Here is an 18,387-nt window from a genome sequence, read left to right as displayed (position 1 = left end):
GTATCTTGGGAAGAAGATAAGTGAAAAGACGAGGATGCATAAGAGCCAAAGGAGCATCTCCAATCAAATGATCCTCCTTAAAATGGATTCTCTTCCTATGACCGAAGCTATAACGGACCTTAGGGAAAAAGTAGTGAGAATTCCAAGACACAAATGTTAAAGGCTTGATATACGTTGTTAGCCCACAACCTAATAGCTTAAGCTTTTAGGTAAAATGGTAATCTAACATGGTATCAAAGCTGGTTACGAGGAGATCGTGGGTTGTAGTCTTGTTGCCTGCATATATTGTGTGAAGCTTAAAATTTATTATACTTCTTGTAATGAGTGTTAATTTTTGTTTGTTTATCTCTCCATGTGCTGTTGGGTTGCATGTGCGGGGGAGTGTTAAAAAGTCTTGATATACATTGTTGGCCCACAACCTAACAACTTAAGCTTTTCGATAAAATGATAATCTAACAAGTAACAACAAATTTCCAATGATTCAACTTAGTAGTATCAACCCCAACTAGAGCATCCCACCTGTTTTATATAAGACCAAATTTACTACGGATTACCCCGTGCCACTTCATTTCCAATTTTGAAAAAAGACCCATACCCAAGTTCCATAGCTTCGGGTCTGCTATCTCGATCATGGTTTTAAATCGGTAGCAGGTAACATCGCATAACGGTTGCGGTGTCGTGGGATGTGGAAGATGTAGGTGTTATGTAATGGGAAGTGGGCGTAACGACCGTAAATTTTTTTAACGCATGCATAACCATGCCAAAATTGAAGAATAAGCATGAATTCCATTAATGCATGTTTTTCAATGAATTTTTATTGCTTTTATGCAACCTAAAAATATTTTTTAATAGAAATATGATTTTTATATTAATTTTAGTGCCTTGTTTTTAGAAAAGGTCATTTTTTTTTGGGTAGTTTGCGCTACTTTAATGGGTAAAAAATGTAGAAATGTAATTGGAATGTAGAATCAGTTAATTAGAGATATAAAATTTCTAAAAATGAGTCAATATTTACATACAAAAATTTGAAAAATGATTAGTATCAATAGTTCAATTCAAGAATACAATATTACAAAACAACACGTCACCAGCAAAAAGAATGACGTGGAGCCTTTTCATAATTTACATCTCTTTTTTGAGATTGGGATTGGGAATTATCTTGCCACCCTTGTGGAAATACATAGTTGAATAAACCCATGTTCACGTCATTTCATTTTTGCTCTTGAAAATCAATTGGTGGCGAAAATTCAACAAATATTGAAACTATCTTCAATTTCATATTGGCTTGTCATCATTGTAAGGATTGGGAATTATCTCCTCACCCTTGTGGAAATACATAGCTAAATAAACTCATGTTCACGTCATTTTGTTGTTGCTCTTGAAAATCTACTGGTGGTGAAAATCCAATAAATATTGAAACTATCTTCAATTTCCTATTGGCTTCTCCTCATTGTTTGAATTAGCTTTAACCTCATGTTGTAATGTATGAACACAAGTTTTGTAGTCTCATGTACTTTAGTCTATTTCTTGTTTTTGTGTGGATGAGGCTAAAGGTGCTGCAATTATGCTCATCGTTCGAAGTTAATATGGTCTAGCTAAGAACTCTGATTACCATTCTTTAGAGCTTAGGAGCACATATGCCATCGTGGATCCACCATTCAACTACATTGAATAATTGAAGAAAAACATGTCAATATAGTGTATTTTTCGAAAAGTCATATTAAAAATGACAAGACAGATCCATTCATCCACTATTTAGCTACAGTTACAAGGATTTGTTTCTTTGACCGCCCTTTGAGCCAACGAGGTTCCAAATGTATCTTGTGTACCTTGATATAGCAATAACTAGAAAAAGATGATTGTGAAGTATAATTAATTAATTAGATATATATTATAAAAAATATTACAAAATGCTCAAATAATTCATTATTCAATAGAACCTATACTTATTTGATTAATAGCCCAAATTTGAGTATCTATGTCATGTACCAGCTTGGTTATCACTTTTTTTAAGCCATCCATGACTTCTCTAGCAACTTCAGGAGAGGGTGGGGGACCATAAAGAAATTGGGGGTTCAAAGAATATACTAAAGTTAAATTGATAAACATATTAATCAATAAGAGTGTTTTAATGCAACTATGCAAGATCATAACAATATAATATTTTGCATAATTAAAAGTTGAAATAATAAGAAAGTGTATTTTATTTACACTTACCAGCGGCAATTCTTAATGCAATTGAGAACTCCACCTGTAGTCATTATTTTTTTCCAATAATCATTGTAGAACCGTCAATCTTTTTGAATGGCCAGTTTTGCCCTATCAATTGCTTCGTATATGAAACCCATAGTTGGTTTTTCATCATCATCAATCAATTTAAGAACACTCACTAAGGGTTCCTGTACTTTAATTATGTCATAGGCCTTTTGCCAAAACTCTTTTCCTAAGATAATTTTCTTGGCATCATATGCTATACCTGATTTTGCCATCCCAAACCTTGACTTTTTTTAAGCATCACATGTGAACATTTCTCTCAAATGTTTGTTTATGTCTAACAATAGTCTCCAAGGCAATAAAGTTGGTGGCAAATCGAGTGATTGCAAGATGAAGCAATTCTTTATTAATTGTGAATTTCTTCATGAAATTCATTGTCTATGTGTGATTGCAAATAAATGAGGTTATTGCTTTTGCATATTCTAAGACTTTCCAATGTCTTCAAGGATAGGTCTATCCAATGAGCTTTGCATGCTGTCTAGTAGAGACTATTTTCTTCCTGCCTTCATTACAACTTCATTATCAGTCATTATTTGGACAACATTTTCCTCTCCAATTTCTTCAACAATCTCGTCCATTAATTTGAAAGGAAGTTATGCATTTAATAATTATTGTTATTACTACCTAATTAAAAATATACAAGTCTATAAAACTATTTACATACACGATCAAAATTAGAAAATTACATGAAATAATATTTAGCTGTTCAACTTGACACATCAGAGACATCAACTAACTTATGAAACATGGTGCCTCTATTGTAGTAAACTTTTATTATGTGTTTTCTGGTTGGTTCTAACGAACCATCACATATAATGATTACTCCTCTCTCCTTTAAAATGCCAGCAAGAGAAGATATATAATCTTTCATTTCCGAATACTCTTGCTCCAAATAAATTTTAGAGACCTCATAGGGTGATGGGGCCCTTCATCTACTTTCCAACCTTTGCAACTAGGGATGAGCATTTGGTCGGTAAGCTTAATTCGGTTGATTAACCGAAATAATTGAACAATTTTGAGTAAAAAATCTCATTAACCGAACCGAACCGAAATTCCATATTAATATCTCAAAACTGATCAAACTAAATTTTGGTTAAATCGGTTAATCAATTTAACATTTTAATATATATAATATATAATTTTAATATATAAACTATATAAAAAAATGTATAAAATCTTAGTATATATATAATATATAAAATATTTAATACATACATATATATGTATATTAATTATTCAATTTATACCATTCGGTTAATTGAATATATTATGCTCAAGAACCAAACCGAAAACCGAAAATCAAAATTCAACGAAAATGAAAACTGAACTGAACTAAATAAATTTTTAATCAAACTGAACCGACCAAATTTACTCAGTTAATTCGGTTTTTACAAAATTATGCTTACTCCTACTCACACAGTGTCCAAGAAGTTGGAGGTGGACATCAATGGATTAATCTCGATGCCCCTGAAGCTGGACAAAGGGCAATAGATCCTATTTTAGAAAGAAGAAAGAGTGCGAAGCAACCATAAATAAACACTAAGATGCTGAAATGTTCAAGAAGTAAATAGGAAAAATAGTTGGAAAATTCCAAATTTATAACTTGATTCCAGTGAATGTAGCTAATTCTCCATTTATGTAGCCTATGTTTGATGTTGTTGTAGTCATGTGATTGTGCTCTACTGAAAGCACTGGGACCACCACTACTAGAGCACCTCCCTCTTCATAAATATTACCTCTTCCAATTGTCCTTGCTTGAAATCTTTGTCTCTTTTCCAATTGTTGCTTTGGCCTTATGCCTTCTTGTCAAGCACGTCTCATTCTTTCTTCTTTTGAGTCTTCTTCATCGCTTAAATTCTCAAAATTTCCTCTAATTTGAGCTTCTTCTTCTTCGTGCCTTTTTTGTTTCTCTCTCTTCTTCTTAACATATTGTTGCAAATCTTTCATCATTTGTTCTCTTACTTGTGTGGTTACATTCAGACATCCAACCACTTGACCTTTTTTATATGTCAACTGTTGTTTCAAGCATGTAATACCTCTTTAATTGTCTTCCTGCGCAGCTTACACATAATAATATGTTTGTTACCGTCCACTAGAGTACCAAAATGCCGTCCAATGTCCTCACTAGGTAAGTCCTCATTTCCTTTCTTCTCACTTGGCATCTTGATAGACTTGATTTGATGATCTCTACACAAATCACGTGGGAAATACAAGGTTATAGTCCTTATAGAAGAATGAAGATGAGATATAACAGAAATAGTAAATACTAAATTGTCCTTTTAATTTTAATATTTATGACATAAAAATAAAATATAATCTTTGGTTAAAAATAATTTATAGTATAGTCTAGCCTAGTAGTACTCAATTACTTAATACTATTTTTTTTTTTTTTGCCTTTCTTTTAAAATAAATCAACTTACTAACTAAATATTTAATAATTTTTAACATGCCTAAATAAAATAATACTCAATTACTCATAGCATTTCTTAACTTATTTAAATAAAATAAAACAACTTAGGGCCTGTTTGGTATCTTTGTTGTTTTCTATTTTTTTTGTTTCTGTTTCTCCATAGTGAAGAAATGGATTATAAAAATCTATTTGTTTATGTTGTCAGTTTACTGTTTCCATTCTTGGTTTTCAGCTGTTTGCTAAAAAACTGAAAATAAGATTTTATGGTTTTTAGTTGTTTTGGCAATTTGTTGCCATAAATTTCAATATCCAGAAATAGTTTTTTTGGGATTAAATAATTCATTTTATACACTTTTAAATAATAATCAAAATTAAATGATCATATAAGTTTAAATATAATTAAATAAAAAATATATATAACTTTCAAAAAATAATAATAAAGCCAATTACAAAATACTTTTATTATTTTCAATTGTCATGTCCAATTAAATTTTTATTGTTAAGTAAAATTTGAAAGTAGAACAATTAAATAAAATAACTATAATAAATTTATTTTTATTATAGTAATTTTTTAATGTGTATTATTTGTAATTTTGTTATTTTAATCATATTTTTATAATATTATTTGATTTAAAGATGAAAATGAGCATTTTTTAATTAAGTTTTTAATTTGTATTAGTTTTTATAAATGTTAACGAAAAAGGTTGCTTGTTCTAGTTTTTAGTTTCTATTTCTAGTTTTTGGTTTTTGTTTCTCTAATTTTTGACAATGATACCAAACGACCCCTTAATGACTAAATAAATAGATAAGGTTTTTTAATGCTTTTTAAGTTTAATTATTTTTTACGTAAGTTATAAAATATACTTCTATAATTTTTGGTTAAAAAGAATAAATAATTTACTACTAGACATAAGATATAGATTTTAATTGTATAATTTTTGGTTAAAGAGAATAACTAATTTACAACTAGTATATTACTTAGTCTTTTAAATATTTAAATTTTATACTTAAGTAAAATAAAAGATTCAAAATCTTTGAATAATTAAAAATTTAAAATGCTAGATATTTCATCTATTAATAAAATAAGTGTCATAAAAATAAGAAAAAATGTTAATTATATATATAGAATATATTTATTTTAAGACGCTTAAATTTATTTCTCAAACTCAGAAATTAGAAGTTCAGTTCACACACACACACACTCAGCCTAGCTAAACTACCCGAGTCCCTAATCCCTATCCCTAAACCTAACATAATATATAAATAAATACTAGAAGTAACTAAACAATAGAACAAAAGAGAAAAAAAAAAAAAGGAAGCATACCTGAAGAGTGAAGAGGGAAGGACTAAAGGAGTGGACTCTCCTGGAGGTCAGTTGGAGTCTTGAAGAGTTGAGGATCGGAGGGCAAAGGGAGCTGTGCGAGCTGCTGCAGGGCTGCCTGCCACTGCTGAACAGCCAAGGAGGCTCAAACAAGGGCTCGAAGTGCTCGAGGGGCAAGATCAAAGCCTCCTAAATCGATTTCTTCCCCATTATGGCCGTGAGTTTTTTTTCCCCTGCAATATTGGCCTATAACAGTTTCGGTGGCTAAAAATTACGTTATGTAACGACTGTTATTTAAAACCATCATGATTTTCCTATCCTCAGAGGGAAAGATCCGTCCTCTTTAGGCTGGTTGTGGGCAAGGAGGGATTCGAACCCCCGACAACATGGTTCGCAGCCACGTGCTCTAATCCTCTGAGCTACAGGCCCCAATCCCATCACCACTGGATTTGTTCTCGGGAGTACCCTTAAAAAAAGAACCTATCCTCTTCCTAGCCATTTTGGGTTAAGAGGATGTGAAAGTGCTTTTCTCTCTATAAGAATGGTGCCCTCCGAGATGTGAAGTGGGAGAGAAGGAATAACCACTTCCCCGCTAAGGAGATGTTTTTGGGAACCAAATTGCCTACCCAAGTCACCCTACCTTTTGAACCTACTCACAGTTGCTCAACCTACAAGATGGTCTCTTTCCAACTCACTTGCTCTGATCACAGTAAATCCCTCAACAATTTCTCTAATATTCGAGCCACTCACAGGAATTTTAAGAAGGGCAAGCAGTACAGGGGAATAGAAGAAAGAAACACATGAATAAGAGTGATACGACCTCCAAGAGTGAAGGGGCAGTCAGCAGTGGTGGTTCTACTCAGTTTATGGCCCCAATAAAACCAAATCTAGTCCCTTTTATTGCTGTGGCTTAGACTCTAAAAAAGTTTGGTTAATCTTTCAGAACACCATGATGGGCCTTGGCCATATTAGCTTCAGCTTTTGCTCTCAGTTTAGTCTCCGGACAATGAACCTCATAAATTCCCAAATGGGCTGAACCTTTGGTTTGCTCTGAATTGAAAACTTGGCCTGAACTGGAATTAAACTATATTAATCAATAAATGGCCTAAATCTAATACAGTTGTGATGGATCCAGGGCCAGACCAATCCATCTTCAAACCCTGACTTGCTTCATATGAAACCCTAGCTTCCTTTGTTTTGCGGTGATTTCTGTTTTCTGGAAAATTTCTTTATTTTTTACCCTTTTTTGCTGGTACGCATTTCAGCACTTTGCCGCTCTTTGAATAAAGATGTTCAATTTGGAGGCTCACAACTTCCCTTCCATGACTGATATCCCTGGTGCAATGCAGAATTAGTGCTCTTCACCATGCAAGGAGCTTCCTTGCCTGTTATCTCAACGATTGATTTAAGTTCTTTTGCGAAATTCCTCCATCCATCACCATGAGAACCTCCTGGAATAAATGCAAAGATCTTTTGCAGTTCGAACTTGTCAATGGTTATTTTAGCATTATTAGTGTGTGCTAGTGTTATGTAAGGGTATTATGGTGTCTGGTTTGTACTTGACATATATATGTTATAAATAGAGCAAGAGACGTATCATTGTGATTAGGTCTCCTGTTTTACACATTACTTGAACGTGGTACCAGATCCAACCTAAACCCTACTGGCAAATCAAATTGTAAACCTGATTGTCCTTTGCAAATTTGCCATTATAGTAGGATGAACTGTACTCTAGAGATTAGAAGCAAGTCCAGAGGTTGCCAAAAAACACAGCAGTCACGGGAAACTTCTTGGACAGGGCTGCCCTTTTAAAAATCTCGAGAACCTTTCTATATTTCTCAAAACCAACACCATACCTGTCACAGAACCCTCAGATCTGAAAGTGGGTGAAATTTCATCATTGGAGGAGCAGCCATGCACCCCCTCGCACTGGCCAACTGCTGGCAGGTCTGTTCCCGTGTGTTGGTGTGGGAGAGCTCTTCCTGGCCTGTTTTTGCTCAGATTTCCTCCAGAATGACTTAAAACCTTCCATAGATGATAATATCAACTGGTTGGTTGTGTATTTTGTTCAAAGATCCAACCTTTTTTGACCATTCACTCGTGGCGATGTTAATTGTTGTTGGGTACTATTAATGTGGCCATGTTGGTTCCTTGAGGCAGTGGCAGTGTGTGTAGGTTAACTTTTGGATAGGGCTGCAAAAAAAAGCTGAGCCGATCAGATCATTAGCCTGCTTGAGCTCGGGTCAAAAGCTTGAAAAATAGCCTAAGCTCTGCTGGAGCTCAAACCAAGATTAAAGTGTCTTGTTTGAGCTTAGATCATTTAACATAAATGCAACTTGAGCTTGACTCGACTGAAGCTCACTTCACATTAATAAACGAGGTGAGCATGAGTATAGCTAGAAAGAGCAGTATCTTGACTTGACTGAAGCTCATTTCTAATTAATAAGCATGCTGAGCATGAGTATAGTTCAAAAGTGCAGTTCAAGCTCGAGCTCGACTTGGCTCTTGAGAGAAATGCATTTTGAGCATGACTTCTAATAACGTCCTTTTTTTAAGAAGTCACAAACCTACACATCAATGGGTTCTTCAAATGAAAACGCAGGGTTTGTGGCTGTTTTTCAAGTGAAAAGTGATGTGTTTAATTTCTATTCAAGTTTTGTAATACTTTCACTCTTATTTTTATGCTAGTTTGTGTTTAATTTTATTATTTATTAGAGTTTTGATTTATTTTGTTTACTTTTTTTTAGGAATAAATAAATTAAAGGTGTCATGGGATAAGGAGGAAACTTTCCTTTTCAAATTCAAATTCCTTTCATCAAGAGTCCTTCTCAAACTGAAATTTCTCTCTTGAATTTCCTGAAAACACCCTTCAGTATTTGGAGCGTAACTTTTGCTACAAAACTCCAAAAGGGGCGATTTTGGTATCTACGGAAAGCTAAGAAAAAAACCCCACAACTTTCGTGTTGAATATTTTTGTAGATGGGATGATCTTGATATAGAAAATCACGCATCAAGGCAGTTGCAGAAAAGGAGGGAATTTGAATGATCTTGTTTTGGGGAGATAATAAGGGAGGACGACCAGAGCTTTATAAAAGGAAGGGATTCAAAGCTTGGAAAAAGGAGGAGGATTTGTTTCACCATTAGAGAGGAATTCAAAGCTTAGAAGAAGAAGAAGAAGAGAGAGGTCGAATTGGAGTTGTTGACGATCGAGATTCTTGATCTACGTACAATTTTCGTCTTACTTCTTTCATCTTCTCTTTGTACAATTTTCATTATGATTCTATTATGGGCTAATTGCTATTGCTAAGGCTACGATGTAACCTCTCCATGACAATTCTGAATCTTATTTCTATGTGATCAAAATTTTATCATACCTTTTGAGTATACATGCTTTCAATTATTTGGCCAATAGTTGAATGATTTGTTGTGCATGTTAATTCGAGAAATGATGCATGTAGTTTAGCTTCGCATGATGTATGCCATGAATTGAACGAAAGATAGGAATGTGCTAACGTGATTTGTGCGGCTTTTATGTGAAATATTATTAATCTTAATATACTCAAATGCTTTTAAATTCGCATAGACATATCACGGGTTATTGTATTTTGGGTAATTCTAATTCTACTCGAGAGAGGGTTTTAGATAAGTTAGAATATTTTGCTGTCAAATAGGATGATAATTGATTGATTGCATGTTTAGTATTTGGGATTGGATTGGTTAGGTGAGTCGGATGCCTTAGCGTTTTCTTCTTGGGTGAAATCATCTTCTTTTTGTGATTTCTTCACTTGATAATCTGCCTAATCCACCACGGATTATCTAACCCGATCCGCTTTGCCAGGTCTACGAGTTGTAATGACACAAGTTTCCTACTGAGTACTGAGCTGGTAGCTTGTGGGAAGCAGGCTTGCCAACTGGCCCCCAAAGTTCAAGCATAAGTTACTTGTAATAGGCTATTTAATACCAAGCCCCTAGCTCTAGGTGTATGAAACTATGGTGGAAACCCTATGCGCTTAATGGATCTCCTTTGCTGCATAAAAATTTTACTAAAGATGCAGTGCTAGTCTATCATCCAACATCACTTATAGATCCTAGTAGTTAACTAGTAAGTGGTATATAAGCTTGGGCAGGCCCACTATGAGCTAACCTGACCAAAACAGCTTTAGAAGAAGAAAAGGCTAAAAAGGTATGAGTGTTAAATCTAGAACTCACCTTGCTTATGCATTTGGACAATTTGCTGCATTAACAATGTCATCTGGTGATTCAGTGATGGTTGGGGAAGGATCAATTAGCTTGAGCTATGCAACCTTCCATTTCCCCTTGCTCTTATAACATTTTAATGTAGATGTATGCAGCATGAATTTACTAGGTTTGGGTTGAAAATTCTTTTTCTGCATCTAATTATGCACATGTTATTACGCCTATGTTGCCATTTATAAGCTGTCTTATTGCATGCAGGGATGGTTACAACGACTTCAATACATTTTACATGCAAGTAAGTAGCTGAATACTTAATGATGTGCTTTGAAGTCAAATAAATATTGATAATTTCTGTTTGTTAAGAGTTATTTTGGCCAATTTTGTTGCTGAATACAATTTGTGTTGCTATCATTCTTGACATGCAGTTTTAGTCTTTTTTACCATCATTTTGATCAATTTTGTTGCTGAATTGGAGACAAATAACTATTTTTTATTTTTTCCTACTGCTAAGGAACCATTGATTAGTTTTTTGCTGTATTGTTATAATTCAGGAAGTTTTTTTGGTTTTTGAATCCATGCGTTATCGTTTAATCATTATTATATTTTTTTCAAATTCAAAACTAAGAGTTTAATTTATTATTTCTTTTTCTCTAATGAAATATTCTTCATTATTCTTATTTTGTTATTAGACAGCATTATTTCAAATTTGTAACTTTTCTGGTTCAATATTGGCAGCAGTATTCAAATTTAGTTGTATATTTTCAAGTTGAGATTTTTTTTTTGGTTGACTTTGTAGATCAACTTTGCCTTTTTTGATGCTGTTTCAGAAAAATCATTGAACTCAAGGCTATGGTTTAACCCAAAAAAAATCCTTATCAAATAGAAGTCTTTGTATCTAAAAATTATTTGACTTGGAGAAGGTTATAAGGGAATGGTGTAGGACAGGTGAAAAATAGTGATTGAGGTAATTGCCTATGTTATTGACTATTTTTGTTGGTTTTTTCTTTTGTAAATTACATAGTTGTTAGAATCTTAAGATATGCGATTTGAGTCTCACCATTTTTGTAAATTCCACATCAAATCAATTTGAATCGTACTAGCGAATCAGAAAACAACCAAAACATTGTTGAATCTATTGATTCACCCTCCAAATCATAGAAATTGATACGAATTGATTAATTCACACGATTCTAAACCTATCAGATCTAGTGAGACCTGATTGGTCTAAAGCCCCCCTAAAACAGGTTCTCTTATTGCTTTGAACTTTTTCACACGATTGCCTTCTTTTCCTTCTTTACATCAGTCCTGTGCTGAAAATGAGGAGAAAACAGAACTCAAGGTCTTCTGTTGCCTCACAACACCATTTTGCACACTTGAAGGAGTACGGTGTTTTGGGATTGGAATAAGGGGAAGAAAACTGGTCAGGGTAGACGGTACTCTCACGTCACCGTGTTGTTAAAATATAAACCATCATTGTGTCAGTAGCATGTAAAATTATTTCTTAGATTGTTTAAGTTATTTTTACTTTTTTAATTTGATTATGCATGAAATATGTTTTTTTTTGTTTTTTGTTGACAAACTAACAGTTCAGTTTTTTTTTAAAATTATTTTTTCTTGATTCCTATCCTTGAACAACATAAAGTTTATTTACTTATTTTTTAAATAATAGTCTTGACTCATTCCCTTTACTTTTTATCATTTAGCAAAAGCATACAAATGAAATATGATTTTTTTATTGTTAAAATTTATTTGCATTTTACTATTTTGGTCATTGTATGTATTTCATTGTATGCATGTTTTTTGTAATCGATTTTGAAAATTCGTGCCCAATTTTACAATTTGATTCAATTCTTGATTCAGGCTGCATCTGGGACGAAAGGTGGTTCAAGTGGTTCCCCTGTAATTGACTGGCAAGGCAGGGCAGTGGCCTTGAATGCTGGAAGCAAATCATCAAGTGCCTCAGCTTTTTTCCTACCTTTAGAGAGAGTGCGTGTTTTTTTTTAAAACAAAATATTATTGCTGTGCTTCTAGTTTTGGTGTCTGAGTTAAATTATTCTGTGTGAGTGGTCTGAATTTTGCTTTTTAACTTGCATTAATGTGGGTTCTTTGGCCTTTGAAGCATGACATCAATGTATGTGTTTGTGTGTATGTGAATATACATTAAAATAAACAGAAGGGGAAAACAAAAAAATTGCTGACCTCAAACCCTATGATTCCGCGAGCCTTTTGACAGGACAAATTCTCTGACAAATACAGACATGATGAGCCCTTGGACAACTATCTGAGGGTGACAATGAGCCCTTCGTCGACTGTCATCAGGCTAATATCTTCCTGGCGACCCATTCCTCTGAGAACTTGAGCATGGCGAAGCGTGTCCCCTCTTCATGCAGAGGTTCCTGTCTCTGTTATTCTCATTCCCTTTCCCTGTTATCGATATTGCCTCAGAGACTTCCTATGCAGATTTTTTCTTGGACCCTGCCATAGCCAACCTCCCATTGTCAGCGGCATTGCCTTTTCCTTGAGAATTAGACTAAGGTGGGGGCGACTCAGATTGGGGGTTGCAGGTCTATCAGCATTTGCTGTAGTGGCTAAGTGGGAATTGACTTGAGTTATTTGAACTCCTGGAACAAGGACTGATTTTATTTTGCTTTCTGGGTGACTGTGTAATAGAATGGCCCCACCCCATGTGATACGGCGCCTGTCTGCCTGTTACTGCTTATTATTATACGACATTTGAGCCTACTCGAATGGGGGCTTTTCATTAAGGGAAGGGGTGTCTGAAGCGACACCTTTTATACTCACACTTTCACCTAGGGTATCAAACTTGGGAGGTCATTATAACATCAAAATGGGAAGAAAGATGTTCAGCATGACCCATTTAGACTCCACAACATTTTGCATCACATTGTTCACATGTTGGCGCATTTCCTTGTTTTAGCTAAAAAAGGAAGACTTTGTTTGGGTGACGAAGATGATGGGGTGCTATGTGAAGGGAATGGAGGTAAAGGGGTGGGTTGAGGGGCATACATCATCCTAGACAAGGGAGGATCAGTCAGTTGTAGGCCTCTCTTGAATGAGAGGGACAGTTTCCTCCTCTTGAAAGAGGAAAACAGTGGAGGGAGGTGGTCGGACATCCGAATACCAGAGTGGATACAGCATGTGGAGTGGTCTTTCCTGTTAGCCTTGCTGGAATTTTCAAGGCTTAGCAAGACTGAAGCAGACATCCTTAAGGGCAGGCTAAGGTGCGTCCTTTGTGGGTTGTCAATATCCATAGGGTAGGGGAGGTTGGTGAAAAGCCAAATGCTACCCAGAAACCTTCGTTGAGTCACTACCGTGCTGACATTATCAGGGGCACTCTGGTGACAAAGATGGCTAAAACAGAGGCGGGGTCCAAAATCAGTCCCTACAATTAAGCACAGTACAGCTGATGGTTGTTGGTCAAAGCCTGCTATTCGCGATGGGTTTGAAGGGCTGCAAACAGGTTAAACTTGGTGCAGGGGGCGAAGTTTACTGGGTCAAAGAAGACTAAACTAGTGTTTGTTCAGAATAGGAGAGTCTCTCCTTCTATTGAGGGAGGAGAGAAGAGTAGTCATGCTCACGAAGGGCTGAACAGAGAGCTGCGGCCGGTAATAAGGAACAGAACAGATGGCAATTTTCAGTGCAAAATGATCCTTCTCACAGAAGGGCGGAAAGCTCCAACTCTATCAGGAACTCTTTGATTGTCTTATGGGATGAACTTAAATTTGACAAACCAATTTTCTCCTTTACAGTCAGATGTTTAAAGGAGAATTGGAAGCCTATTCCTGCAGAGGGAACGGATTGATACGGAGGACGATATGAGCAGCACTAGCAAATTTGAGAAGGAACTGTTAGTTGATCAGATGAGAGCTGAGTTTGAACTTGCTGAAGATAAAGGGTTATTTCTATTATTTTGAAGGAGTAAATGAAGATGAAGATCTGTATGGCTAGGGGCAGAATGCATTAGCTGGTAACACCTCACAACAAATGAAGAATGCTCGCCAATGTCGGTATCCTGTGTGTACACAGACTGGTAAGGACTCTATTGACCATTTTTTAGATCAATTGAATCCCTTGAATGGTAGAGGGTCTTTATCTTCTAACCCTGAGCTTAATCTCCTTCGTGTCGATAAGTTGGATGTTTCTTTGTTGTGCACTGGGGGTGATCATGACGAGAAGATGCTTCTTTGGGGGATCCAGGTTCTTCTATAACTAGTAATGTGTATCCTTCCCCTTCCTACTCAGCATCGTCTTGTCTCTGATACTTTATGATAGAGGGAGGATTCTTGAAGGGGCAGAGGGCTGAGTTTAGCTCTTTTTGGGGGGTGGGGGGTGGCGGGTGGGTGGTGAGAGACTTGATAGACTTGTACAAGCTCCTAGAAGACCTAGGCCTGAAACTAGTAGACCCCTAGGAAGAAGGTGAGGTTGGGTTTGAGTTCTAGAACCTACAAGAGAAGGAAGAAGAAGGATTAGAAAGAACTTAGAGATTTGGTCTCTTCTATTAATTATGAGGGGATAAGGGGATTGGGAAGGGTGGAAAGCGACCTAAGATATGAAGATTATCAATTGGAATGTGAGAGGTCTAGGGGGCATGAGGAAAAGGAGCTTGATCATGGAAGTGCTGTCTAAGTACTCCCTAGACATCATTTTGATTCAGGAAACTAAAATAGAGATGATCGACCAAGGGATTATTAGGAGCATTTGGAGCGGTCGTTGTAGGGAATGGGACTTCTTACCCTGTGGAGGTGCCTTTGGCGGAGTTATAGTTATGTGGGACTCTCGAACTATCTCTAAAGTAGATAATTTAGTGGGGATCTTTTCTCTCTCTGTTCTTATCGAAGTGTAAAGGAGGGGCCAATGGTAGGTATCCTCTGTGTATGGTCCTCCTAGTCCAACTCTTAGGAGTACTTTATGGGATGAGGCAATAAGCTTTATTGTAGTTTTGGGTTTTGCTCACCTAGGTGTGGGTAGTGGGAAAGGATTTAATGCAGTTAGGTTTGTGGGGGAGAAGAAAAAGGGGGGTGGCAACGGAGTATGGCCTGAAAGATCTTCCTTTGAGTAGCACTACTTTTACTTGGTCTATATGTGGGGGAGAGGAGATGGTGCTAGAGTGGTGGCTAGTATGTTGGATAGATATCTGTTTTGTAGTGATTGGGAGGATGAATTCCTTAACCTCTCCCAAGTTGTACTCCCGAGACCTACTCTTGATCACTTCCCTATTATGCTGGAATCAAGTAGGGTTTCATGGGGTCTCACTCCTTTTGAGGTTTGAGAATATGTGGCTGGACTATGCTTCTTTTAACTCCTTAGCGAGAGGCTCTTGGGAAGAGGACATAGGGAGGGGTTGGGAAGGGTTTAGGTATATGACGAAGTTGAAATGTTTGAAGGACAATATAAAAATTTGGAATAAAGAGGTGTTTGGGGATGTTAGAAATAGAAAATCCAGAATCTTAGGTGAGCTGGACTTTTTGGATAGTAAGAAAGAGGAGACTAATTTTTTCAGAGAGAGGAGGCAAAAAGGATCACTTCAAAGAATGAATTGGAAGAGGTGATTTTTAAGGAAATGAGGAGTTGGAGACAAAAGATCAAATTTAAATGGATCAGAAAAGGAGATAGTACTAGGCTTCTTCCGTAGGCTAGCAAATGGAAAGATGAGGAAAAATATGATTAGAGAGTTGGAGATGGGGGGAGGGAGAATTACTAATGATCTTGATAGGATATGATTAGAGAGTTGGTTTTAATCTAGCTTTTTTCCAAGACTGCTGGGATACTATTAAGGATGACTTGCTTAAAGTCTTTGATGAAGTTTATCGGAATGGGATTTTAAGCAAGAGCATTAACTCCACTTTTATTACCATTGTGCCTAAAAATCAAGGTCCATTAAGATAGGGGACTTCAAACGTATTAATCTAGTCCACTGTTTTAAAAGCGAAGGCGTGAGGCGAGGCATTTTGACCCTTAAGAGGCAAGGCGTAAGGCTTAAGGCATTGGGGTGTAAGCCTTTTGAGAATTTGTTTTTAACATAAAAATATGTTAAATAATATATATATATATATTTAAAATAAGTAAAAATTAATAAAATCACAAATATAATGTAAAAAAAAAAAAAAACTAGATATACTTTTGCTAACTTGTTGCCATTCAAAAATGTCTAAATTGAATACATGACATAAATCATGATAAGAGATAGCTATAACATTACAAAGTTCAAACTATTTTAATGATGTAAATTCAACTCTCAGTTATTTTGGAAAGGTTGAGGTTCAAGAGTTTTAAAAATCAACTCATATTATGACATTCCTTTTATGCAAACATGTAGTTAAAATTTTCTAATTAATTTTAAATTGAGAATCACACACCCAAAATGCGCAAAAGACATGCTCTTTGTAAAAATGCGTGAGCCTTAACATGTAATGCATCGACCTTTTATTGGAATTTGGTATCGTAGATTAAGCTTCAAGGTGTTTTAGGCATGCCTTGCCTTGAGGCGAGCTTCAAGGCGAGCCTCGATTGAGCCTTTTAAAACACTGATCTAGTATCTAGTGTACTATAATCACCAAAGTTCTAGCTAATAGTTTGAATGTGGTGTTTGATAAGACTATTTCTATTGCTCAAAAGTGCTTTTGTGGGGGGTAGACAAATAGTGGATGCCATTTTGGTGGCAAATGAGATGGTGGATGATATTAATAGGAGGAAGAAGAGGGGATTTATATTCAAATTGGATTTTGTGAAGGCTTATGACGGAGTTAGTTTAAATTGTTTAGACAAAAGTTTTGCAAGAAAGGGTTTTGGTGAGCATTGGCATAGGTTCTTAAGGAGTTGCTTATTTAATATGGTTCTAGGTTGTTGTGAATGGGGAACCAAGTCTTGGTTTAGGGCTTAGAGGCATTAGACAAGGGGACCCACTCTCCCCTTTTTTGTTTGTCCTAGTAGCTGATGTGTTGAGCAGAATGGTGGATAGGGATGTGGATCAGGGGTTGGTGAAAGGTTTGGAAGTGGGGAGAGGGTGTGGTGGTTTCTCATATTCAGTTTGCAGATGATACTATTTTTTATTCTAGACGATCATAGGTCTTATTTCAGATGTATTTTGGGTATCCTTCATGTCTTTGAGAGGGTGTCGGGGCTTAAAATAAATTTGTCGAGAAGTGGTTTGGCAAATACTAGTGTGCCTCTTGAGCGTGCTAGGGAACATGCTCTTGAGGTGGGATGTGGTTTTTTTTTTTTTATATATATGTAGAAAAAGAAATTCATTAGATAAAGAAAGGATGTACAATCAAGAGAGAAGGTATCTCCTTAATGAAGTTTGGGAATCCCCAGAAGAACAAAATCAGAAAAAGGAAAACACAAAAGATACAGCAAACTCAAACCAGCACACCCTTAGAACATCTGTCGAACACATCCCCTTAAAATTTCCATTGCCCACACAGAAAAGAAGTCATAAAATGCACTTTCTCCCACACCAACCAATATGGAATCTTCTTCACTGAAAAATTGCGTAGATTGTGTTCCTTTCACAAGCTCCATAGCACTGCAAATAAAGCACAAATCCATAAAGCAATGCCTTCCTTCCTTCCTCCCTTACAAATCCCACAAAAGATATTGCCAATAACACCTCCATTGGTCTCGGACAGACCTAGCTTTCTCCAAAATAATTTAATAACTTAATCCAAATCTTCCATGCAAAATCGCAGTGCAAGAAAAATGAGATTCAAATTCTGAACAATCCAAACCAAGCATACATATATCAAAGGATAGAGCCTTTAAAGATCTCCTTATCTGCTGCAAGTCATTAGTATTTATTCTATTAAGCACAAAGAAGCAAAGAAATGGTTTAATTTTATGGGGGATTTTGAACTTCCAAATTATTTTGCAGAGTGGAAAGGAATGATTGGTATCAACCAAGAAATCAAAGAAATATTTACAAGAAAAAACACTCGAGGAATCCAACAACCAAGATCGACTATCATCCTAGGAAAACATCCTACAATTGTTCAACATAACCAAAAAAGAAAATAATTTAATAGTTTCCTTATCATACAAGGCTATCCTAAATTGAAAATGCCAAGAAGGTAGAGGATCGCCCAAATCTACAATAAAAGAAGAAATGGGATCATTTTGCCTAGTCTCAAATGAAATTAGTGAGGATAAGAGGTGGCCAAAACAATAT

At 35.8% G+C, this 18,387-nt stretch overlaps 1 protein-coding gene across 1 annotated transcript in view; it reads left to right on the top strand.

The window, feature by feature from the left end:
- The window catches only part of LOC131159614 (protease Do-like 7), a 113,846-nt gene that overhangs the window by 21,375 nt on the left and 74,084 nt on the right, over positions 1–18,387 (top strand). The window contains exons 6-7 of the mRNA XM_058114649.1: positions 10,461–10,497; positions 12,063–12,188. Of these exons, the coding sequence (XP_057970632.1) occupies positions 10,461–10,497; positions 12,063–12,188 (163 nt within the window). The remainder of the gene's footprint in view (positions 1–10,460; positions 10,498–12,062; positions 12,189–18,387) is intronic.

Source organism: Malania oleifera, chromosome 7 (genome assembly GCF_029873635.1).
Source record: "Malania oleifera isolate guangnan ecotype guangnan chromosome 7, ASM2987363v1, whole genome shotgun sequence".
Lineage (NCBI taxonomy): Eukaryota > Viridiplantae > Streptophyta > Magnoliopsida > Santalales > Ximeniaceae > Malania > Malania oleifera.
The sequence above is the reverse complement of the archived record's forward strand: the minus strand, read 5'-3'. Positions and strand labels throughout refer to the sequence as shown.